The sequence below is a fragment of the Vicugna pacos genome, chromosome 13, assembly GCF_048564905.1.
Source record: "Vicugna pacos chromosome 13, VicPac4, whole genome shotgun sequence".
In the NCBI taxonomy this organism is placed as follows: domain Eukaryota; kingdom Metazoa; phylum Chordata; class Mammalia; order Artiodactyla; family Camelidae; genus Vicugna; species Vicugna pacos.
In genome coordinates, this window is record NC_132999.1 from 51,860,841 (window position 1) to 51,879,178 (window position 18,338).

General features: G+C 52.0%; 1 protein-coding gene across 3 annotated transcripts in view; it reads right to left on the minus strand.

Moving 5' to 3' along the window:
• The window catches only part of EPHB2 (EPH receptor B2), a 176,034-nt gene extending 162,695 nt beyond the window's left edge, over nucleotides 1–13,339 (minus strand). For all 3 annotated transcript variants that reach the window (XM_072975151.1, XM_072975150.1, XM_072975149.1), the window contains exon 1: nucleotides 13,141–13,339. In XM_072975151.1, coding sequence (XP_072831252.1) covers nucleotides 13,141–13,201 — 61 coding nt within the window. In that variant the 5' untranslated portion in view covers nucleotides 13,202–13,339. The remainder of the gene's footprint in view (nucleotides 1–13,140) is intronic.
• Nucleotides 13,340–18,338: the final 4,999 nt, after the last annotated feature.

Here is an 18,338-nt window from a genome sequence, read left to right on the forward strand (position 1 = left end):
GGCCAGTCCCAAGTCCACCCACCTCTAAAAATTCCCCTCAATTCCCAGAGAGACAGGACCGCAGCTGGGTGCAAAATTATCACCTTCTGCCCTGGGTTATGCTTTCATGGCTTTAATAAGGGCCCTGGAAGGGAGAAAAGCAGGCCCCCAAAGTTTTGTGGGACAGGTTTTCCTGTCAAGTAGACACAGGTATAATTCCCAACCTCACATTCTGCTGTAAGTGACTTAACCTTTGAGCTTTTCTTCCTTCTGAAAACGAAGACACCACTAGTGGTTCCCTCGTAGGCCGCAGTGAGGACTGAATGAGGGAGTACAGGGGGAGCACGTGGTCGCTGTAGGTAATGCCAGCTGTTCTTCCCAACTGCAGCCAACACTCAAGTCCTACTGTGTGCCAGGCAAAATGATCCAAAAGAGTGGTTAAGAAAGTAGGCCTTAGACATTCACGGATGAATTCTCAGTCAACATTAGTTCTTTGCCCATGTCAGCAATTTATGCTCAAATGGTTCAGAAAAAAATGTATACACATACATACCCACACCCCCATACAAAGAAGGGTGCAAACGTGACAAAATGTTTACAATTGCTGCATCTAGATCAAGGATATATGGGTGTTTATTTTACTATACTTTAAATTTGTATGTTTGAAATATCAAAAAGAAGAAGAAAAGAAATTAGCTCTTTGTTGATCTATCTTGAAATCAGGCTGCCTGAATTTGGATTCCAGCTCCACCGTTACTGGCCAAGTAACTGTGGGCAAATTATTTACTTTCTCTAAGCCTTTATTTTTTCATCTATAGGATGCAGGCAGCAATAACACCTAAACCCCATTCCTGGTCTCTAGCAAACCCTCAAAACAACGCTGGTGGCTACTGTTAGTACTACTGCTACTATTATTCTTCATTGAACCACTGAGAAACTGAGGCCAGCAGAAGTTCGGTAAGCACCTGCTTTTCATACATTATCTCTTTCAATTCCGCAAACACCACCAGGTGGTAGGTGATGTTATCCTCATTTTCCAGATGAGAAACCAAGGCTGAAGAGGGAAATGACTCACCCAAGGTGACACAGTTGATGAGAGGAAAAGCCAGGATTTGAACCGTTTGTCTGTCTCTGAAGTCCGGGATCTTCCCCCAGTGTCTCCTGCCTCTCCTATGTCCCTGGACCCAGGCCAAGGGGCCCAGTCTCATCGAAATCCTTTCAACTCCAGAAGGGGCCAGTCCCGAGCTTTGCGGACGAGTGTGGCTGGGCTTCCGGTGGCTCGGGGACACCCAGCATCAGGGCCGCCTCGGCATCTCAGGAGCTCTTTCGACTGCTCTCCCGAGAGCCGCGGGAGCTGCCATCTGAGGCTGTGTGGAGTGACAGCTGACGCTGATGGGGACAGGCAAGAGGACGTACGGGCCGAGGCCCTGACTCGAACAGACTCCCTGGGCCACGGCCTTTCGTGGGTTCCAGAAAGGCCCCGCAGGCTCTGGCCGAGGCTGTTCCCAGGCTCTGCCTCCCCGTGAGAGGCCGAGAAGCCCCATTCAGGCAGGACGCATCCCACTGTGCGCTAAGCCGCTTTCTCCCCACTTACACGTTTCAGATGTTTTTTGTCCTTCCGGCTTCCCATGGACTCAGGCCAAGTGACAAGTTGGTGCTGTGGACATATGTCGTCGCCATAATGGGAATGTTGACCCCACGCTCTCTTCCTGCTGGGGCCAGGCAGCTTGCACCCCGCCCCAGTGCTTGGCATGCCCTGTTCTCAGCCACACAGGACTCTTTCCAGCTCCCCCAATACATTACACACTCATAGGCCTGCCATTCGGATCTTTGCAGATGCTGTCCTGTTGTCTGGAACGCCTGCCTTGCCACTCCTTCACTCAGTTATTCCTCATCAAGCATCTCAGAAGTCACCTCTTCTAGGAAGCCTCTCCTAACCCCATTTTACCACAGAAGAAACTAAGGCTCAAAGAGGTAAGTTAATTACTATCTGATCCAACTCCTACGCATATATCCAGAGGGAACCTTAATTCAAAAAGATACATGCACTCCAATGTTCACAGCAGCACTATTTACAATAGCCAAGACATGGAAACAACCTAAATGTCCACCGGCAGATGACTGTGATATATTTATACAATGGAATACTACTCAGCCATTAAAAAGAACAAAATAATGCCATTTGCAGCAACATGGATGGACCTGGAAATTGTCATTCTAAGTGAAGTAAAAGAAAGAAAAATACCATATGATATCACTTATATGAAAAACCAAAAAGAAAAAAACCAAGCGAATTTATTTACAAAACAGAAACAGACTCATAGACATAGAAAACAAACTTATGGTTACAGGGAGGGGAAGGGAGTGGGAAGGGATAAATTGGGAATTCGAGATTTGCAGATACTAACTAATATATATAAAATAGATAAGCAACAAGTTCATACTGTACAGCACAGGGAACTATATTCAATACCTTGTAGTAACTTAAGGTGAAAAAGAATATGAAAATGAATATGTGTGTGTTCATGTATGACTGAAACATTATGCTCCACATCAGAAATTGACACAACATTGTAAACTGACTACACTTCAATAAAAATATATAAACAACAACAGAAAGAGTTAAGTTAAAAGGGTCAAATTCAGGCTGTTTGTATATATCAGAGGAGAGGTCCAGCCTGGCATAGTTCTACTCCAAGACCACATGCTTTTCCCACCAACTCCACCCTCAAAGAAGAAACTGAAGGAAAACATGCTGTCTGCCTTCAAACATAGCAGATGCCTACAAGAAGGAGCTTCTCTCCTGGATTGTTCTGGAAGGCAGGAAACAGAAACCACAGAGGGAGGTTCCAGGAAAAGAGATTCCCCAGTTCAAGGAAGGAAGCATTTCTGACACCTTCATTGCCTACCCGCTGTGTGACCTTGGGTAAGTTACTTCAGCTCTCTGAACCTCAAACTTTTCCAACTGTAAAATGAATGTAACAACACCCTTGCTCTGTCTCTCCTCCAGAAACCTAAACTAGAGCTTGTAAACTGCCAGCCAGTGAGCCAAATCCAGGCAGCAAACATGATTTGGTTTGGCCAGGACTGTATTTTAGAGTAAATTGAGCAAACATTTAAAAATCAGTTTTTCCATAAATGTCAGAACTTTGCAAACCAGAAGATCTGGCAAAACTGAGCCCCGATCCTGGCACAGCAACATGGTCAAAAGTGAGTAGCACCCGCCTTCTTCAGACAAGACACGCGCTCTCCCCAAGGCACAGCAGTCTGTCCAACTCCCAGCTCACCTCACTCATTCACAACCTGGCCAGCTCATGAGCCTGGGGTCTCTGGCCAGGATTCTTGTGATTTATTACTGTCCACATTGGGCTTGATTCCTGTTCAGTCAGCAAAAAGAAATCTCATTTTTTTTCTTAACAATTTGACAATAAAATTTGTCCGTGTGTTGCCCATAGTCTTCAACATATCTTCAGAGGTGATGCTCAGAGCTCAGTGTCTCCCACTCACTTACCTCACCATGTGCACACATCTCCACGTGCTCTAGGTGAACCTGTGGTCCAAACTGAGATCTGATAGCAACTGGCCAACCAATGCCTTTAGACATTTTGGTTTCCTCCAGTGCTTTCCTGCTCCTATGGTGGCTCCTGGCCAAGGCGGGAGTGACAAACCACAGACATACCATCACAGGTTCTCTTATAGCTGAATGAAGGACACAGTTGCTCCTTGGTAGAGCCTTCCGAGGTGCTTAAATCATGATCCCCTATTTACTGATGAGAAAACTAAGGCCCAGTGGGGGTGATGTCACCTGCCCCAGGCCACAAGAGTACCTTGGCCCCATCCTCCAAATTCAATCCCACTAGCCCAGGGCCTCCTCCTCATGCCTGCTCTTGAATACCTATGCCTCGGACTGCCATTTGTAATTAATCTGTAGGCTCCTTATTGCACAAACATCTATTTAGTGCCTATGACAAGCCAGGCCTTGTGCTGGGCAGGGGACAAGGTGAAGTGGAGAGTCCCTGCCCTCTCAGGGGAGGCAGACAGCCTGGGAAGCCAATGCAGGAAGCTAAGTGCCCGGTGGGATAGGAAGGAAGAAAAAGTGGGGAATGAGGTTTCTGGCTTCCTGCTACCCCTACCCTGCATTAGACTAGATACTCCCTGTGGTAGGTTGCCCCACACTGTGGCCATCAATTATACCTGCCGACACTAAACGCAATGCTGCCTCCCATTAAGGGGGCCTAAAGCTAAGTTTGGACCACAGGTTGGCCCAAAGCACATGGAGATGTGTGCACATGGTGAAGTGGGCGGATGGGGGACACTGAGCTCTGAGCATCACCTCCAAAGATGTGCTAAAGACTATGGGCAACGCACAGGCAAATGTTGTGTGTTGAATCGTTAGCAGGAAAGGTCTCCTCCCTTTAATGATTAAACAAAAAAATTAAGCCCCATGTATTTCCCCTCTCCCTAAACTGGATGAGGAAGCCTGGGATGAATCTGAGCTGGCTGTGAGATTTGCTCTGGCTGCAGAGGTGATGTTTTGTGATGTTACAGCCCAGGCCACAAGATGCCTTGCAGTTTCCACTTCATCCTCTTGGGAGAGCACCATGGAAAGCTCAGTCTAGACTACTGATGGCTGAGAGGTCTCAAGGAGTGAGAGAAGGGGCCCACCCTTCCTGTCATCCTTACCAGGGCCTCAGAGATGTGAGTGAGGCCACAGTGGACTTTCCAACACAGTCTAACTGAGTACAAGCTCATGAATGACCCCAGCTGACCCCACATGGAGCAGAATAAATGCCCCGTTACACCCAGTCGACCCACTGAATCAGGAGAAATAATAAATCACTGCTTTTTTCAGACAGTAAGTTCTGGGGCGGCTTACCAGGAAGCAATAGATAACTGATACACTTCCCAGGGGCAAAGCCCTGTACTTTTTCTTGCTCTTCCCTCCCCTGCCTGGAACCTTGCACTGGGCATCAAATTCTGGATCTGGAAGGGGCCTTCAAAACCACGGAGCCCCACCCCCTCAGTTTAGAGACGGCGGCAGCTGAGGCCCGGGGAAGAGAAGCAATTCACTCCAGATCACACAGAGAGACAGGGGCAGATCTCAGAGGCAAACTTGAACCCTGCTGGAGCCGGACAAGTAACACAAACGTGTGAGGCGAGCTGGTGGTGAGTTACCCCCGCGTTCACGTGTTCTGTCTGAAGAGGCAGTCACTATTCGACTCCAGCCAAGTGTGGCCATGTGGGAATGTGGGCCTAGTGAAGCCAGATTGTCTGACTTTTCACAAAGCCAGAAACAGGATTTCTCTGTACACTCTCTTGGTTTTTAAATGTTGGCTAAGAATGCAAATTGGATTGATGATCTCTGGGCCATTGAGGCTGGCCTTGGGCTTCAAGCTTGGTCTGGTCACTGACTTTGGGCAAGTCACATTATCCCCCAGGCCTCAGTTTCCTCATCTCTAAAATGGGCCCCATGGCTCCTACCCACTCACCGGCTTGCCGTGAAAACCCGATGAGCTAATGGACTTAGAAATACAAGCTATGAATGGCGCTGTGACTGTTCCATGGCCTCAGTTCTCTGTGGAGGCACCCCTTACGATGTAATGAGTTAACACCCGATTTGTCTAAGTTAGAACAACATTATTCTGACCATTATGACAGAGATTGCATTTTTATGGCAGGTTTGTGAGTTCCAGAACCCTCCCACTTGCATTATCTCAGGATGCTGATGGAGTCAGAGGCTGGATGGCTGCCTTGGAGACCCTCGCCAGAGCCAAGCCTTTCCTCTGAGCCGGGAGGTACATTCCAGAGGCCGCCTGAGTGGCGGTGAAGAGCCGGAGCTTCAAAGGTCCCCCGACCTGGGTTCGAATCCCTGCCTCCCACCCACTAGTTCCATGTTCTTGGGCTACTCACTCGCTGAGCTTCGGTTTCCACAACTATAAAATGGGCGCAATCATAAAACCACCGGGTGGGCAGTTGGGGCAACCACGTGAGATGACATGTACAAGGCCCTTCGCAGAGCATCAGGCACAGGAACTGATGGTTGTTTATCATCATGTATGGAAGTCGGTGCCTGGCAGGCACAGGGCCAAGAAAGAGGGCACAGCCATGGAAGATCCTGTCCCTTTCCTGGGACTGGGGAAGCTGAATTGGGGTGGGGATGGGCCCTTGAGGAAAAGCTGGATGGGAAGCAGGGAGGCAGGCTGGAGGGGCCTCTCAATTACTCAGCAAGAGTCAGGCAGAGTCAGAACTGAACTCTGCATCTTTGGCTTCTTCCTGAGGTTGAGAGGGAGCGGCGGAGAGCTGGAGATAACACCCCCTAGTAAAATGGCACCCATGCCCCCCTACGGTAACTCTGGTTTCCCATTGGTATCGAGAAGTAGCAGCTGCAGTTAATAGTTACTGCCAGCTCAGCACACGTGACATACACATTCAGTCAGCAGCTTCATCTTCCATAGATTAATCCAGCCATTCCTCACAACCATCTCAAGAACTATTATTACTCCCATTTTAGAGATGAGGGAACCAGGGCTCAGAGAGGTTAAGTAACTGGCCAGAGGACACAGAGTAGAGGACAATCTGACTCCCGACATCCTTGTAACTCCCAGGCTATGCTGTTTATGGAACAAAAGAGAAAGTGGTCAGGGCTTGGCTAAAGGGCTCTGGGATTTCGGAGAAAGGAGCCAGCTCTCTGGCGAGGACTGAGGGTGTTGATATTTCACAGTAGTGACGACTGATGAACACGGGCATGGCCGTGAGTCAGGCTGTTCTTCTGGCCGCTGCATACAGGACCTCACTGAATCCTCACCGTGAGCCTCCAACAGGTTGTATCTCCAATTTACAGGTCAGGAAACTGAGGCTCAAAGAGCACATCACTTGTTCAAGGCCACAGAACAGACAAGGGCTCCTCCCCGAGGACACCCCCAGCCCCAGGGGGCTGCAGCAGGGCTACTGATGGCTCCAGAAAGCTCACCTAGCATGGGCCAGGCTAAGGTGGCCTAGGCAAGACCCCCAGATGACACAGGTGTCCCCTCTCCCACCCTCTGGAAGGCAGCTGCTTTAAAAGGCCCTAGAACCATAAAATGCTTTCGAGTCAGCCTTATCAGACAGCTGATCCCAATCAGGAAGCTTCCAGGTGCTGTCACGATCAACGGCCCACCCTACCCCTGAGAGGTGTGCAAACATTCTTCCCTGCCCTGCCCTCCCCCAGCCAAGCCTCCCCCAGCTCACCAGCAGGGAGCCAGCCCGGGCTGGTGGGCGCAAATTCTGATTGATTTCCCCTTCACTTCAGTCTTTCCAGTTTCCTGCTAAGGTTTCTCTTCCTCTTTCCCAAGAGTCCTGTGTTTTATCTTAGGCCACTGAGGGGCAAATCTGCCTGCCCACTGGAAGGACCTGGGGAGCATGCTGAAAACACAGATCCCAGGACTTGATCCTGAGCTACCAAATCTCCAGCTAAGTCAGGCAGGCAGGCCAGGCCCCGAGATGGGATGGGGCCCTGGTCGGAGGTGCCGGCCAGGTTCACCTGTGCCAGCAGGCCACCCTGGTCTCATCCCTCCACCCTCAGAGAGAGCACAGCTCCCCCGCCTTGTCCCTCCCAGGCCTCCTGTCACCAGTCAGCTCCATCTGCCCTTTCTTGTAGGGGTCTCTCTGTACGCAGGGGTCCGACCTCTAGCCTAAGCTCACAGGTGAGCTCTGGGCAGGCAGAGTTGACCAGCTGCTACCCTGGGCCTTGCTGAGTACCCAGCACAGCTACCCAGAGAACCTGCCCCCACCCTGGCTTTGGGGTTGATACAACACCCTGATGAAGTGGAGGGGGCCAGGCACCAGGAAGGACAACCCCCTGGGAGGGACAGGGGGCTGGCAGTCGGGCCATGGGGCCATTCTAGGACTCAAGCCCCTCACTGTGAGCCTGGGTATAGCCCTGTGTTTTCACAACTGTTTTGAGAATCTTCTGAAAGCTAAGGTCCCTTTTCCTCGGAAAAACCACATTAACATCCAACATTCTATTACAATTTCAGGGCAGTCACAGAGCCCCATAACTCAGGAGGCCTGTGGACCCCAGCTGAGAGCCCCACCCCACCCGCCACTGTAAGAACCAAGTATTTGCCGCCAACAGGGCCCCGAAGAAGGACGCAGAGATGGGGCTCTGGGCCTGCCCATACTTGTGGGGCTGCAGTTCCAAGGCTGGGGCAGTTGGAGCCTATGTGATGGGTTGAGCGAGACACTGATGGCTGATTTGTTGCTCAACAATCTAAATGCCAAAAAGGGGGCCAAATTAGGACACAGCCATCACTGACCATACCCACAGGCGCTCCAAGGAAGAGGACATTGGAGGGGCTGAGAACAGCCTCTGCTGTACACAGCTGTGTGCCTGACACTGATGTGGATGGGTATCCACAGGAACCTCTGAGGAAATGGAGTCCATGGAATCTAGCTTCTTGCCCAGGGCACACAGTGTGCAGTATCAGGCTTTGAACCCCGGTCTGATTGCCCAGAAGGCTGTGCCTTTTCTCTGCCCCACACTGTAAACTTGGATGACCTTGTTTCCCTCCAGAGCCGAAATCCCTTCTTCCACCCAGCACCTGACATGAAGCAGGTGCCTGGTAACTTTTTTAAAATATATGGATGGGTGGATGGAGGAATGAATGAATAAGTCAACTTGCTTTTGAATTCTACAGCATTCGGGCTTTAAATCTAAGCCCTGATTTCCTGGCTAAGACAAATACATGAAAGCAGCCTCCTTTAAAAATGGGAAGAAGGAGAAATAAACATAAAAGGAAAACCAATTCTCAATTAATCCCATTGAAGGTCGCTGGGTCTTAGATAGGTAATGCCCAAGAGGTGGGCCCAGCAGAGGGCTAAGCTGGAGGTGGGAGAGACAAGAGTGTATGGAGTGCGGGAGGCAGGCTCCCTCAATCCCTGTAAGAAGGGGACTTGTTTGGCATATAGCTGCTGCTGGTCCATTTGAATCCTTAGCTCTGGCTGGCTCATCTATCCATTATCCCCAAACACTTTCCTGCATTCTGTATCGCTACTCAAACCATCCCCTCTGCTTCTCCCTCTGGGAAGACTTCCTTCACCTGGCCGGGGAGATGGCTCTCTCCTCCACCTCTGTATCATTCTCCTGATACCTATTTTGTAGCAACATAATATATTCATTCATTTGTTCACCCAACATTCATTCACTCCATGTTCCTTAGCTGACCATGCCTCTCAGTCACTGGGCACCCAAGTGACTGGGCTCAGTTCAAGGCCCTCGACTGCCGTAGGAAACATGGCAGATAAAAACCTCTCCCCTCCTGGACTTTACAGTCTAGTGGACAAGACACTCAGCAAGGAAACTAACAAATCTCTGATATGACTTCAGGTGGCAATGGGTGTTATGAAGTAAAACAAAGCAGGAGGGATAGAAAGTGTCTGAACTGGGTCTCTTAGATGAGGCAATCAGGGAAGGCCTCTGGGAGGTGGCATTTGAACAGAACTCTTTTTACCACAACTGTGGACACAAAAATAAGCTAGATGAACTCCCTCGGGGAGCTTACAATCTAGCAAGGAGCAGAGGAGCTGGCCTTTTCTTGACTATGCAGGATAGGGTCTGGATCATCTGAACCTCCCACACACTGGAAGTCAGCGATCATTCCAAAAGCAAATCTGGCCAGGACCCTCGATCCCTCAAGAGCCTAGAATGGCTCCCCACTGCCCTCAGCGTCAAGTCCAAACTCCTTAGCCTTCCATCTGAGTCCTGCCCTCCATCCCCTTTTGTCGCCATCAACACCCACCTATCTCAGAGACACTCTAGCGAGTACCTGATCATTATGCCTCTATGTATTTACACACATTGTTTCTTCTTCCAGGCACAACTCTCCCCATCCTCTTAGCCCCAAAGTCAACCTCCTTAACTTCTGAGAACACCATTCGTTTGTTTGTGTGACAGTGGCTGAGAAAGTTTTGCTGCAGAGAGACAAAGACAAAGTAAATCTTCCATCCTAAATGGCCTCTGCCGCCCCAGGTGGCTCACAACTTCCTCCTGGCAGCACGGGGAAACATACCACATTCTGTCTTGCCAACTGTTTCCCTATCAGTTTGTCCCCTATCTCCCTACCTGCTCTAGGGCCCAGCACCACACCAGCTAAAGAAGCTCCCTAAATATATGGAAATCAAAAGAACAAACGCACAGAGGAGGTTGGTTTTCTCTAGACTTCAGCTTTTGGATTCCATCTAGTGGCTGGTCTATCTCTGGCCTCTTCTGTTGGACATTCCCCAGGGGCACTTCCAACCTCTCAAAGTGCCCACTCCTGATGCCCCAGATTTGTGTCTCCTTTGGAGGGTCTCATGGTTTGGAGGAGATGCTAAGCTCCCCTTCCTAATCCAAGGTGTAACCCCTGCCAAGAAAAACCAAAAACAAACAAACAAAAAAACCCTACACACACCCTCTCTCCTCTCTCAAAGGCTGGGGATTTCCTAGACCTTAATGCTCAGGGCAGCCTTTGTTACTACAGGGTATGGGGGAGAGGCACAAGGAGTGGTGGCCACATGTCTCTGGGTACCGGGAGCCCCAGGAGCTGTCCTCCTGTCAACCCAATCTTCAGATCTGCTTCCACAGACTGTGCTGCTCCCAGGAGGAGCCTGTCTCTTCTGGGTTGTGTCACAAGCAGCACTGCCCACCCCATCTTCCATCCCCCAAAGGCCACACAGTTCTTCAAGGTGACTTTTTCCCATCCATGATCTGGTCTGACTCTCAAAACCCACCTGTGAGAAAGGCAGGACTAACATGATTACCTTCATTTGACAGATGAGAAAACTGAGGCTAGAGAAGGGAGGTAAGGTGTATAGGATGGGAGCCTGAGAGATTAGGTAGAACATTTCATACCCAGAGAAACCGAGCACCCTATGGACAAGGGAGCTAGCCCAGGGTCCCACAGTAAATTAGAAGCCAGGCCTTTGACCTCCACCTCACACTATCTCCCCATTCATTAGGCCAGCTCCTTCTTAACCCTTACTGGACTAGACTCTCTAGTGTCCAAGAGGCAAGGAAAAGCCTGAAGCAAGGTTTGGGGTGCCGGCTGCAGCCCTTCTCCTACCCTGCCCCCAAGTGGCAGCCCAAGCAACCACCCCCCACTGTGACGTCAGCAGCAGATCGGCCCTGTATCTGGGGCCCAAGGTCCAGCCTGGCCAGAGCCCACCAGATTCCAACCACCCCCTGCCAGGGCCAGGGTGGACAGACGTGGCCCTTCCATCTACCCCATGGTAATTAAAAACACACCCAGGCCCTTTCCAACACAAGAGGGGCCAATTTTCATCCCCTCCAGCTCCGCTGACTACAACCCAAATAGCAATATTTATGCCAAGCTCCCCATAATACTGTAAACATCCCAATGTATAGTGGGCCAACGGGTGAGTCATTTCCCAAAGCCAGAGCTAATAAGTGGTACCTCAGCCATATTCCAGGGAGCTCCCGCCAGCAGCCAGGCCTCAGGGCTGCCCTCCACACCCAGGGACTGTGGCACCCTCGGTGCCCCAGTGGCCCCACTCCGGGAAACCTCAGGCAGCCGCCAAATCTTCTAGGAGCCGGAGGACAGCTGCCTCAGTGCCAGAAACTATGGCTGCCATCCAGGGACACCCCTCCACCCCCTGAACTGCGGTCACTAAAGCACTCATTACTGAGAGAGAAACTAAAGTTATAGCGCGGGATCCCCCGTCGTGCCTTTCCCAGAGGCTGCCGCCTCCATGCCTGGTCCTATCAGGTTTTTCTGTTGTTGTTGTTTCGGTTTTGTTTTGTTTTGTTTTTGAGCTGCAAGAGGGAAAGAGGCTTCATATCACCCCAAAATGGCCTGAGATAAGGGTACCTCTCAACACTATGGTGGCAGAACCCTGAAAGAGGCCACTCTGTTTAGGGACAAGAAGATGCAAAATGAACAGGGCACAGGCTACAGAGACTTGGGACCCCTGTTCTATTTTTATCACCCAGTGACCACGGATGATACACTGACTTCTGAGCCTTGGCTTCCCTTTCTATTAAAAGAAAGTAAGAATCTTACCCACCTGGCTTCTGTGGAAGACTTGTTTTGGGGAATCCAACAAAATTGTGAGTGGGAAAGCACTTTGTAAAGCTTAAAGTACCTTGTCAACTGTGCAGCACGTTGTAAACCACAGAGAGCTGCATACAGTGCAAAGTACTTCATAAACTGTAAAGCGGTTTGAAAACTGTAAAGTGCAGTACACATGAGAATCATTATTCATATTCATTTCTTGCCTTACAAGCTCGGCCATTTCTGGTGGACACACCCAGACCCCACTAACTTTCCCTCCAGAGCAAGCTATCTCAGGAGACTTGGCAGCCACCCTGTCCCTTTGGGGTTCGGGTAGTATCAACACACGAGGCCATGGGGAGAGGGCCCAGCGACCCTGGCCAAGGCCAACACATGGCAAGAGCATCTGGTCCGGCCCTGGCGGCAGCTGGAGAGTTCCTGGGGCTCCAGCGGCCACGCTGAGCACTGCCGCCAGCGGGGCGGTGGCCGGCAGGGGTGCCCGGAGACCCCGCGCGGCCGAAAGATGCCCACGAACCCATCCCCCAGTAGTCCTCCCAGGGAAGGGACCCCATTGTACGCCGCGGGCGATAGGCAGACTCCAGCGCGGAAGGCTGGCGCGCTCAATTCCACTCTGCCAGTCCCCGCTCTTTGGGGCTCCGACTCCATCCCGGGGGCGCGGACTGGGAGCCCCTACCCCAGCCAGTAGCGGTGCCTCCCTCCCTCCGCTCCCTGCCAAACTTTCCAGCCCAGACTGCACGCCGGGCCCCCCGGCCGGCGCCCCTCCACCCCGTGCCGAGCAAGGCCAGGCCCGCGCGCAGTGGGTGCCCGGGCCGGGGTAGGGGGGGAGCGCGCGTGGGCAGCCCCCGGCCCTGGGCGGCGCTCGCCCGGCTGGCTACAAAGCCTCGGCAAGATGGTCCCTTCGCCTCCTCCTGGCACAGTCAATCAGCGCCCGCCGCTCCCGGGCGCCCGTGGGGCCCGCGCCTCCGGACGCGGCCGGACACACCTCCCCGCGGCCACCTGCGCCCGGCGCGAGCCCCGGGGCAAACTTTGCGGGCCGCGGGGCGGAGGTGGGCGCCGGCGGCCGCCCGTGCCCGGCCGCTCCCCGCCCCCATCGCCCGCCCGCCCGCCCGCTCACCTTCCACAGCGGCGAGCAGCGGCAGCAGCAGCAGCGCGGCCCCCAGCCTCCGCAGGGCCATGGCTGCGCTTCCCGGGGCCTCGGGCCGCGGCGCCGCGGGGCCCGGGCGGCCCGGGCGGGAGCGCGCGCCCCGGGCTCGGGGGGCCGGGGGGAGCGGCGAGGCGCGGCGCACACACAGCCGCCGCCGCCGCGCAGCCAGCAGAATGAGCCATCCAGCCCGGGCAGAACGGGGACCCGGGCTCCGCCAGCGCTGGGCGCGGCCCACCTGAGCCGTGGGCGCGGGGGGAGCCCGGCAGGGCTGCCGTCACTCGCGCGCGCCCGAGACCCCAGCCCATAGCGCGCGCCCCCCAGAGCCCCAGTCCCCAGCGTCCGCAGGACCACCTGGGGGCCGCGCGGGCGCTGGAGCGCGGAGACCTAGAGCGTCCGGGCGACGGAGACCCCGGGCTCCCCCCGCGCAGCAGTGGTCTCTCCCGGCGCTGTGGCTCCTCCAGATAAAGCAGCGATTTCAGCCCAAATGTTTCTGAATTTTTATTGAATGCTGCAAAGCCGGAGAGCGTCTGGCGCGGCTGACAGGGGCAGGGAAAGGGGACCCGGGAGGAGGGCGGGGGAAGGGGTTGCCCAAAGCGGGGCTGGCCCTACCTGTCAGGGCCAGGAGTGCCACCCCCCTCGTCTCAGCCCAGCCACCCGAATCCCTGCCGCTCCGAAAGGGGCCGAACTGAAATGAATGGGGGAAAAAAAGGGGGTGGTGGTGGTGGAGATGGGAACAAAACAGGCGGCTTTCCCAGGCGCTGGAGCTGGGCTGGGGCCTTTGCTTGGGAGAACGGGCCTTGACGCTAACACGAGGGCCTGGGTTGGGGGGCTGGGTCACTCTGGCCGGGGTGGACCAAGCCCTAGCAGGCAGACCCTAGGCCTATCCTTCCAGCCTTGTTCTGAATGAGCCTACGAGCCCCTCCCTACAGACCTTTCTATCTGTACATTGGATTTCTACTTCTATGTTCATCTCGTTCCCAGTGCAGTTTGGGGGTGGTGCAGATAGGGGGTGTCTGGGGAAGAAGTCTCCCCGCTCCCCCCACACCATGGAATGGACCTGTCTGTGCAGCCATGGTTTTGTGTTGTGGCTGTCCCTTCAGGGAGGACACAACCCCTTGTTCCATCCCTGCTCTGACAGCCTTCATCACCATCATAATTAAGGGGCTTTGCTGAGGCCGGGTAGTGGCCGAGCTGCAGGGGGGCTGCAGGAATCACCCAACCAGCGCCCCTAGCCTTTGGGAGCTGCACTCCTGACAAGACTCAACCAGGAACAACTTAACCAGGAGCTTCCTGCCCTGTGGAGTGGGCGTAAGAGCCCAGTGGAGAAACAGACATTTTAAATTCAACCTATGCCACACAGACCTATCCCAGCCCTTTGTCCCACAAACTATCAAAATGTCCCAGCAAGTCCCTCCATTCAGGGTCCACTCTGTGGTTCATACAAGAAAAGGACACCACAGACTCTGAGATTGCTTCTAAGGTTTGGAAAACTGGGTCGTCTTTGGAAGCTTCACGGGTCCAACTGAAATGGGCATCATCGTGGAAGGCCCCTAGGAGGAAGTGGGCCTGGAAGGCTGGGAGAGACAGCCTGGGAAGGAGACAGAGCAAAAGTAAGCAGAAAGAGTTGAAAAGGCAAGGGTAGGGGGTAGGGGGTATTTCCCCCTGTTAAGCCTCCGACTCCTCCTTGGCCAGGGTCAAAATCCACTGGGGTGTGGCTGGCCTTTATTTTTAGTTCCTGCTTCTCAGACTTTCCAGGGGACCCAGGACTTGAGAGACCTGAATTTGGCTCATCCTGAGGCAAGACTCCCTCTCCTGGGCAGAGCGGTTCCAAGCTATTGCACTCACCTGGGCCAACATCCAGGTGCGCTGCAGCTTCCCGATTCAGGAAATATTTCCGTGAGCACCTATTATGTGCTGGGAGGATTCAGCTCTTCTGCTCTGTTTCTGTCTCCTGGGGCCCTTGTTCTCACCTTCCCACCCCAGTGGTACCCCTGTCTTTGACTCAAAATAGGAACAGCAACGGCATTTACTAAGGATCTGGTACTAGGCACTAGGCTAAACTTTGTTTACACATTGTTCCCCTTAATCTTTTAACCCTATGAGGTAGGTGTTGACCTTTTCAGATGATGAAATTGAGGACCAGACACTTTGTCCAAGGTCACACAGCAAGTCAGAGCTCAGATTCAACCCCAGTCCTGTCTGACCCCAACACTGATCCCCCGTGTACCTTTCATGGATGCAAAGAGCTCAGGGAGTCATCTGTCAACTTCCCACATTTCCTTTTCACAGATAAGGAAACTGAGGCCTAAAGAGGGAAGAGACTCACTCAGCGTTATGTTATTAAACAGACCTCAGCCCAGGGCCTTTAACTGGCTAAAAGGAAAAATAGTGATAATAATAAAATAAAGCCCCTTTCTCTCCCATCTTTATCTCCCTACACAGTATTTTATTCACCCTTTGGATCCCATAGGGTGGCTGGGTTTTACGGTCTGACCAGGCTCCTCCTCACTGGTCTCTGTGGCAACTGCCTTCAGCTGTGCCTTTGTCCCAGCTGTGCACTCCACCTGGTTGCCCTCCCCACTCTAAGGGCTTGGATTTGGCCCCACCCCACCCCCCACCAAGAGCTTTAATTGGCATTGGCCTCACCCGCTTCAGATCAGTTGCACTTACTGTTTCCTGAAAGATGGTTGGCCCTACACGGACGGACGTTGCTGGTGTCTTAGATTGTTTCTGGTTTGCATCTAATCTCTGCTGCCCCTTCAGACTGTGAGCAGCCTGCAGGCAGTGCCTGGACTCAGAACAATACATTTCCCGGGCAGAAGGCCCCAGAGAGTATCTGACCCAATCACTTCCTCAGCAGAGGAAGAGGCGGCTTAAGCTTCATTTGTCTAATGACAACAGCTACTCGCATTTGCAATCACGCTTTAACAGTTTACAAAGCAGTGTTCACACCCATCAGCTCGACTGATGCTAATTCAACCAGCCTATCCTGCCAGCCAGCCTGGCAGCAGCGGGAGCTCCATTTCTCAGAGGGGAAAGTGGGGCCCGGGGAGGGGAAAAAGTATCTGCTCAAGGACCTGTGGTGGGGGGAGGGGAGAGTGGTACAGCTGGAACTAGGCTTCAGTGACCTGATTTGTCCATGTCGCTTTCAATCAAATTTGATTAATAAACATGAGTTGGTCACTTCCTACTTGCCAGTTACTGAGGAGGCGGGACGCAGTTGTGGACCTGCCTGAAAAGGCCCTGCTCTTCTAGAACCTACATTCTGCTGTGTAACACCTATGGATGGACAAGATAATTGAGATAATGATCAATGTTAGGAAGACAGTAAAACAGGCGATGGGACCCTGGGTGACAGAGGAGGCGGTGGCTCTAGCTAGGGGGCTGGAGAAAGCCTTTTGGAAGAGGGAACGTGAGAGTTGAAAGCTGGCTGATGGGGCGTCCACCATGCACAAGTGGAAGGCAATGCAAATGCAAAGGCCCTGGGGTGGGAATATCCAGGGTACCTTCTAGGAACAGTTGTGGAAGCATGTCAAACAACTGGAATGTGGAGGCGATTAAGTCGTGGAGGAGGAATATGATTGTATTTTAAGCACAGTGGGGAGCTATCAAGGATGATAAGTAGAGAATGAAGTCACTTGAGGTAGGGGAAGCAGTATGAGCTTGGTTCAGCAGAGTCTGGGGGCAGCCTGGGTGCTAACCCATGCCACCATCATCCCAGTCTGTGGGGCTGGCCTGGCTTCTGCAACCCTAGATGAAGACTCCAGGGTATGTCCCAGCCCTCCCTTAACTCACTGTGTGAGCTCACGCAGGCACTCACCCTCTCTCGGCCCTGCTTGCCACACATGCAGAATGAGGACAATGGCCAAGGTGGTTTCTCTGAGGCTACTTTCAGCCCTGACTGTCTCAATGTTGTGAATTCAGTGGGGACAGTAGGACCTATATCCTCATCTCTGCCGTACCAGGGGATGCAGTACATCCTGGGTCCCCTCAGCTTTCCCTGAGGTTTTCTTCCTGAGGGGGAAGGTGGAGGAGCTTCTGAAACAGAAATGTGTTATGCTGAGTGGCAGAGCCTAGAGAGGACATAGAGGTCACCTCTCAGTGTACCTTGGTCTCTGATTCCCATCCCAGGGCCCCTTCCCTGCCCAGGTGCAGGACTGATGAGGGCATGTGGCCAGCTTTGGGTCAGACCCCACCTGGAGCCAGTGCCAGTTTAGGGGGACTTTCTTAGTAGAGACTTGACTTGAGTTCTAGTTCTGCCACTAGTTTGCTGTGTGACCTCAGACAGGGCCCTCCCCTTCTCTGGGCATGAGCTGGAAGTCACAGATCTACCCTCATGAAGCTCATGGACCAGCAGTGTCCAACAGAATATGATATAAACCCCAAATGTAATTTTTGATTTTCTAGTAGCCACATTAAAAAAAAAAGAAACAACTGGACCAGCACTGTCTGATAAAATACAAGCCCCATATGTAATTTTTAACTTGCTAATAGACATATTTAAAAAAATCAGGTGAAGTTAATTTTATTATATTTATATAACCCAATATATCCAAAATACTATCATTTCAACATGTAATTAATGAACTATTTCACTTTTTTTCATACTAAGTCTTTCAAGTCTGGTGTGTATTTTATATTTCAGAATCTTGCAATTTGTGCTAGCCACATTTCAAATACTTAATAGCCACATGGGGCAAGTGGCTAATGGCTATCCTATTGAATAGCATAGATTTAGACATTGACACCAATAATTACCGTAAGGAGTAAAACGTGCTCTTTTATAAAGACTATTCAAACCTTCTAGGGGCACAGAGAAGGAAGTCACTACCTCTGCCTGGAGAAGGAAGGAAGGCTTCCTGAAGGAGGTGACAGTTGAAAGAAGAAAGAATCTGATTGACAGCTAATATCTTTCCTACTACTTTTAAGTGGTTAAAAAATAAAGAAGATATAGAAGAGTTTAAAGGGGAAACAAGAACTACCCATAATTTACCTAGCCTGGAGGCACTGTTAATTTTTCAAACTGTTTCCTTTCAGGCATTTTTCTAGTCACAAGAATTTTGCATATAACTAGAATCTTGCTGTATGCACAGTGCCGTGTCCTGTTTTTCTCTCTCCTAGCACTGTGGAGCGAGCATGTCCCTGGGTTGTTAAAAACCCTCATGCAA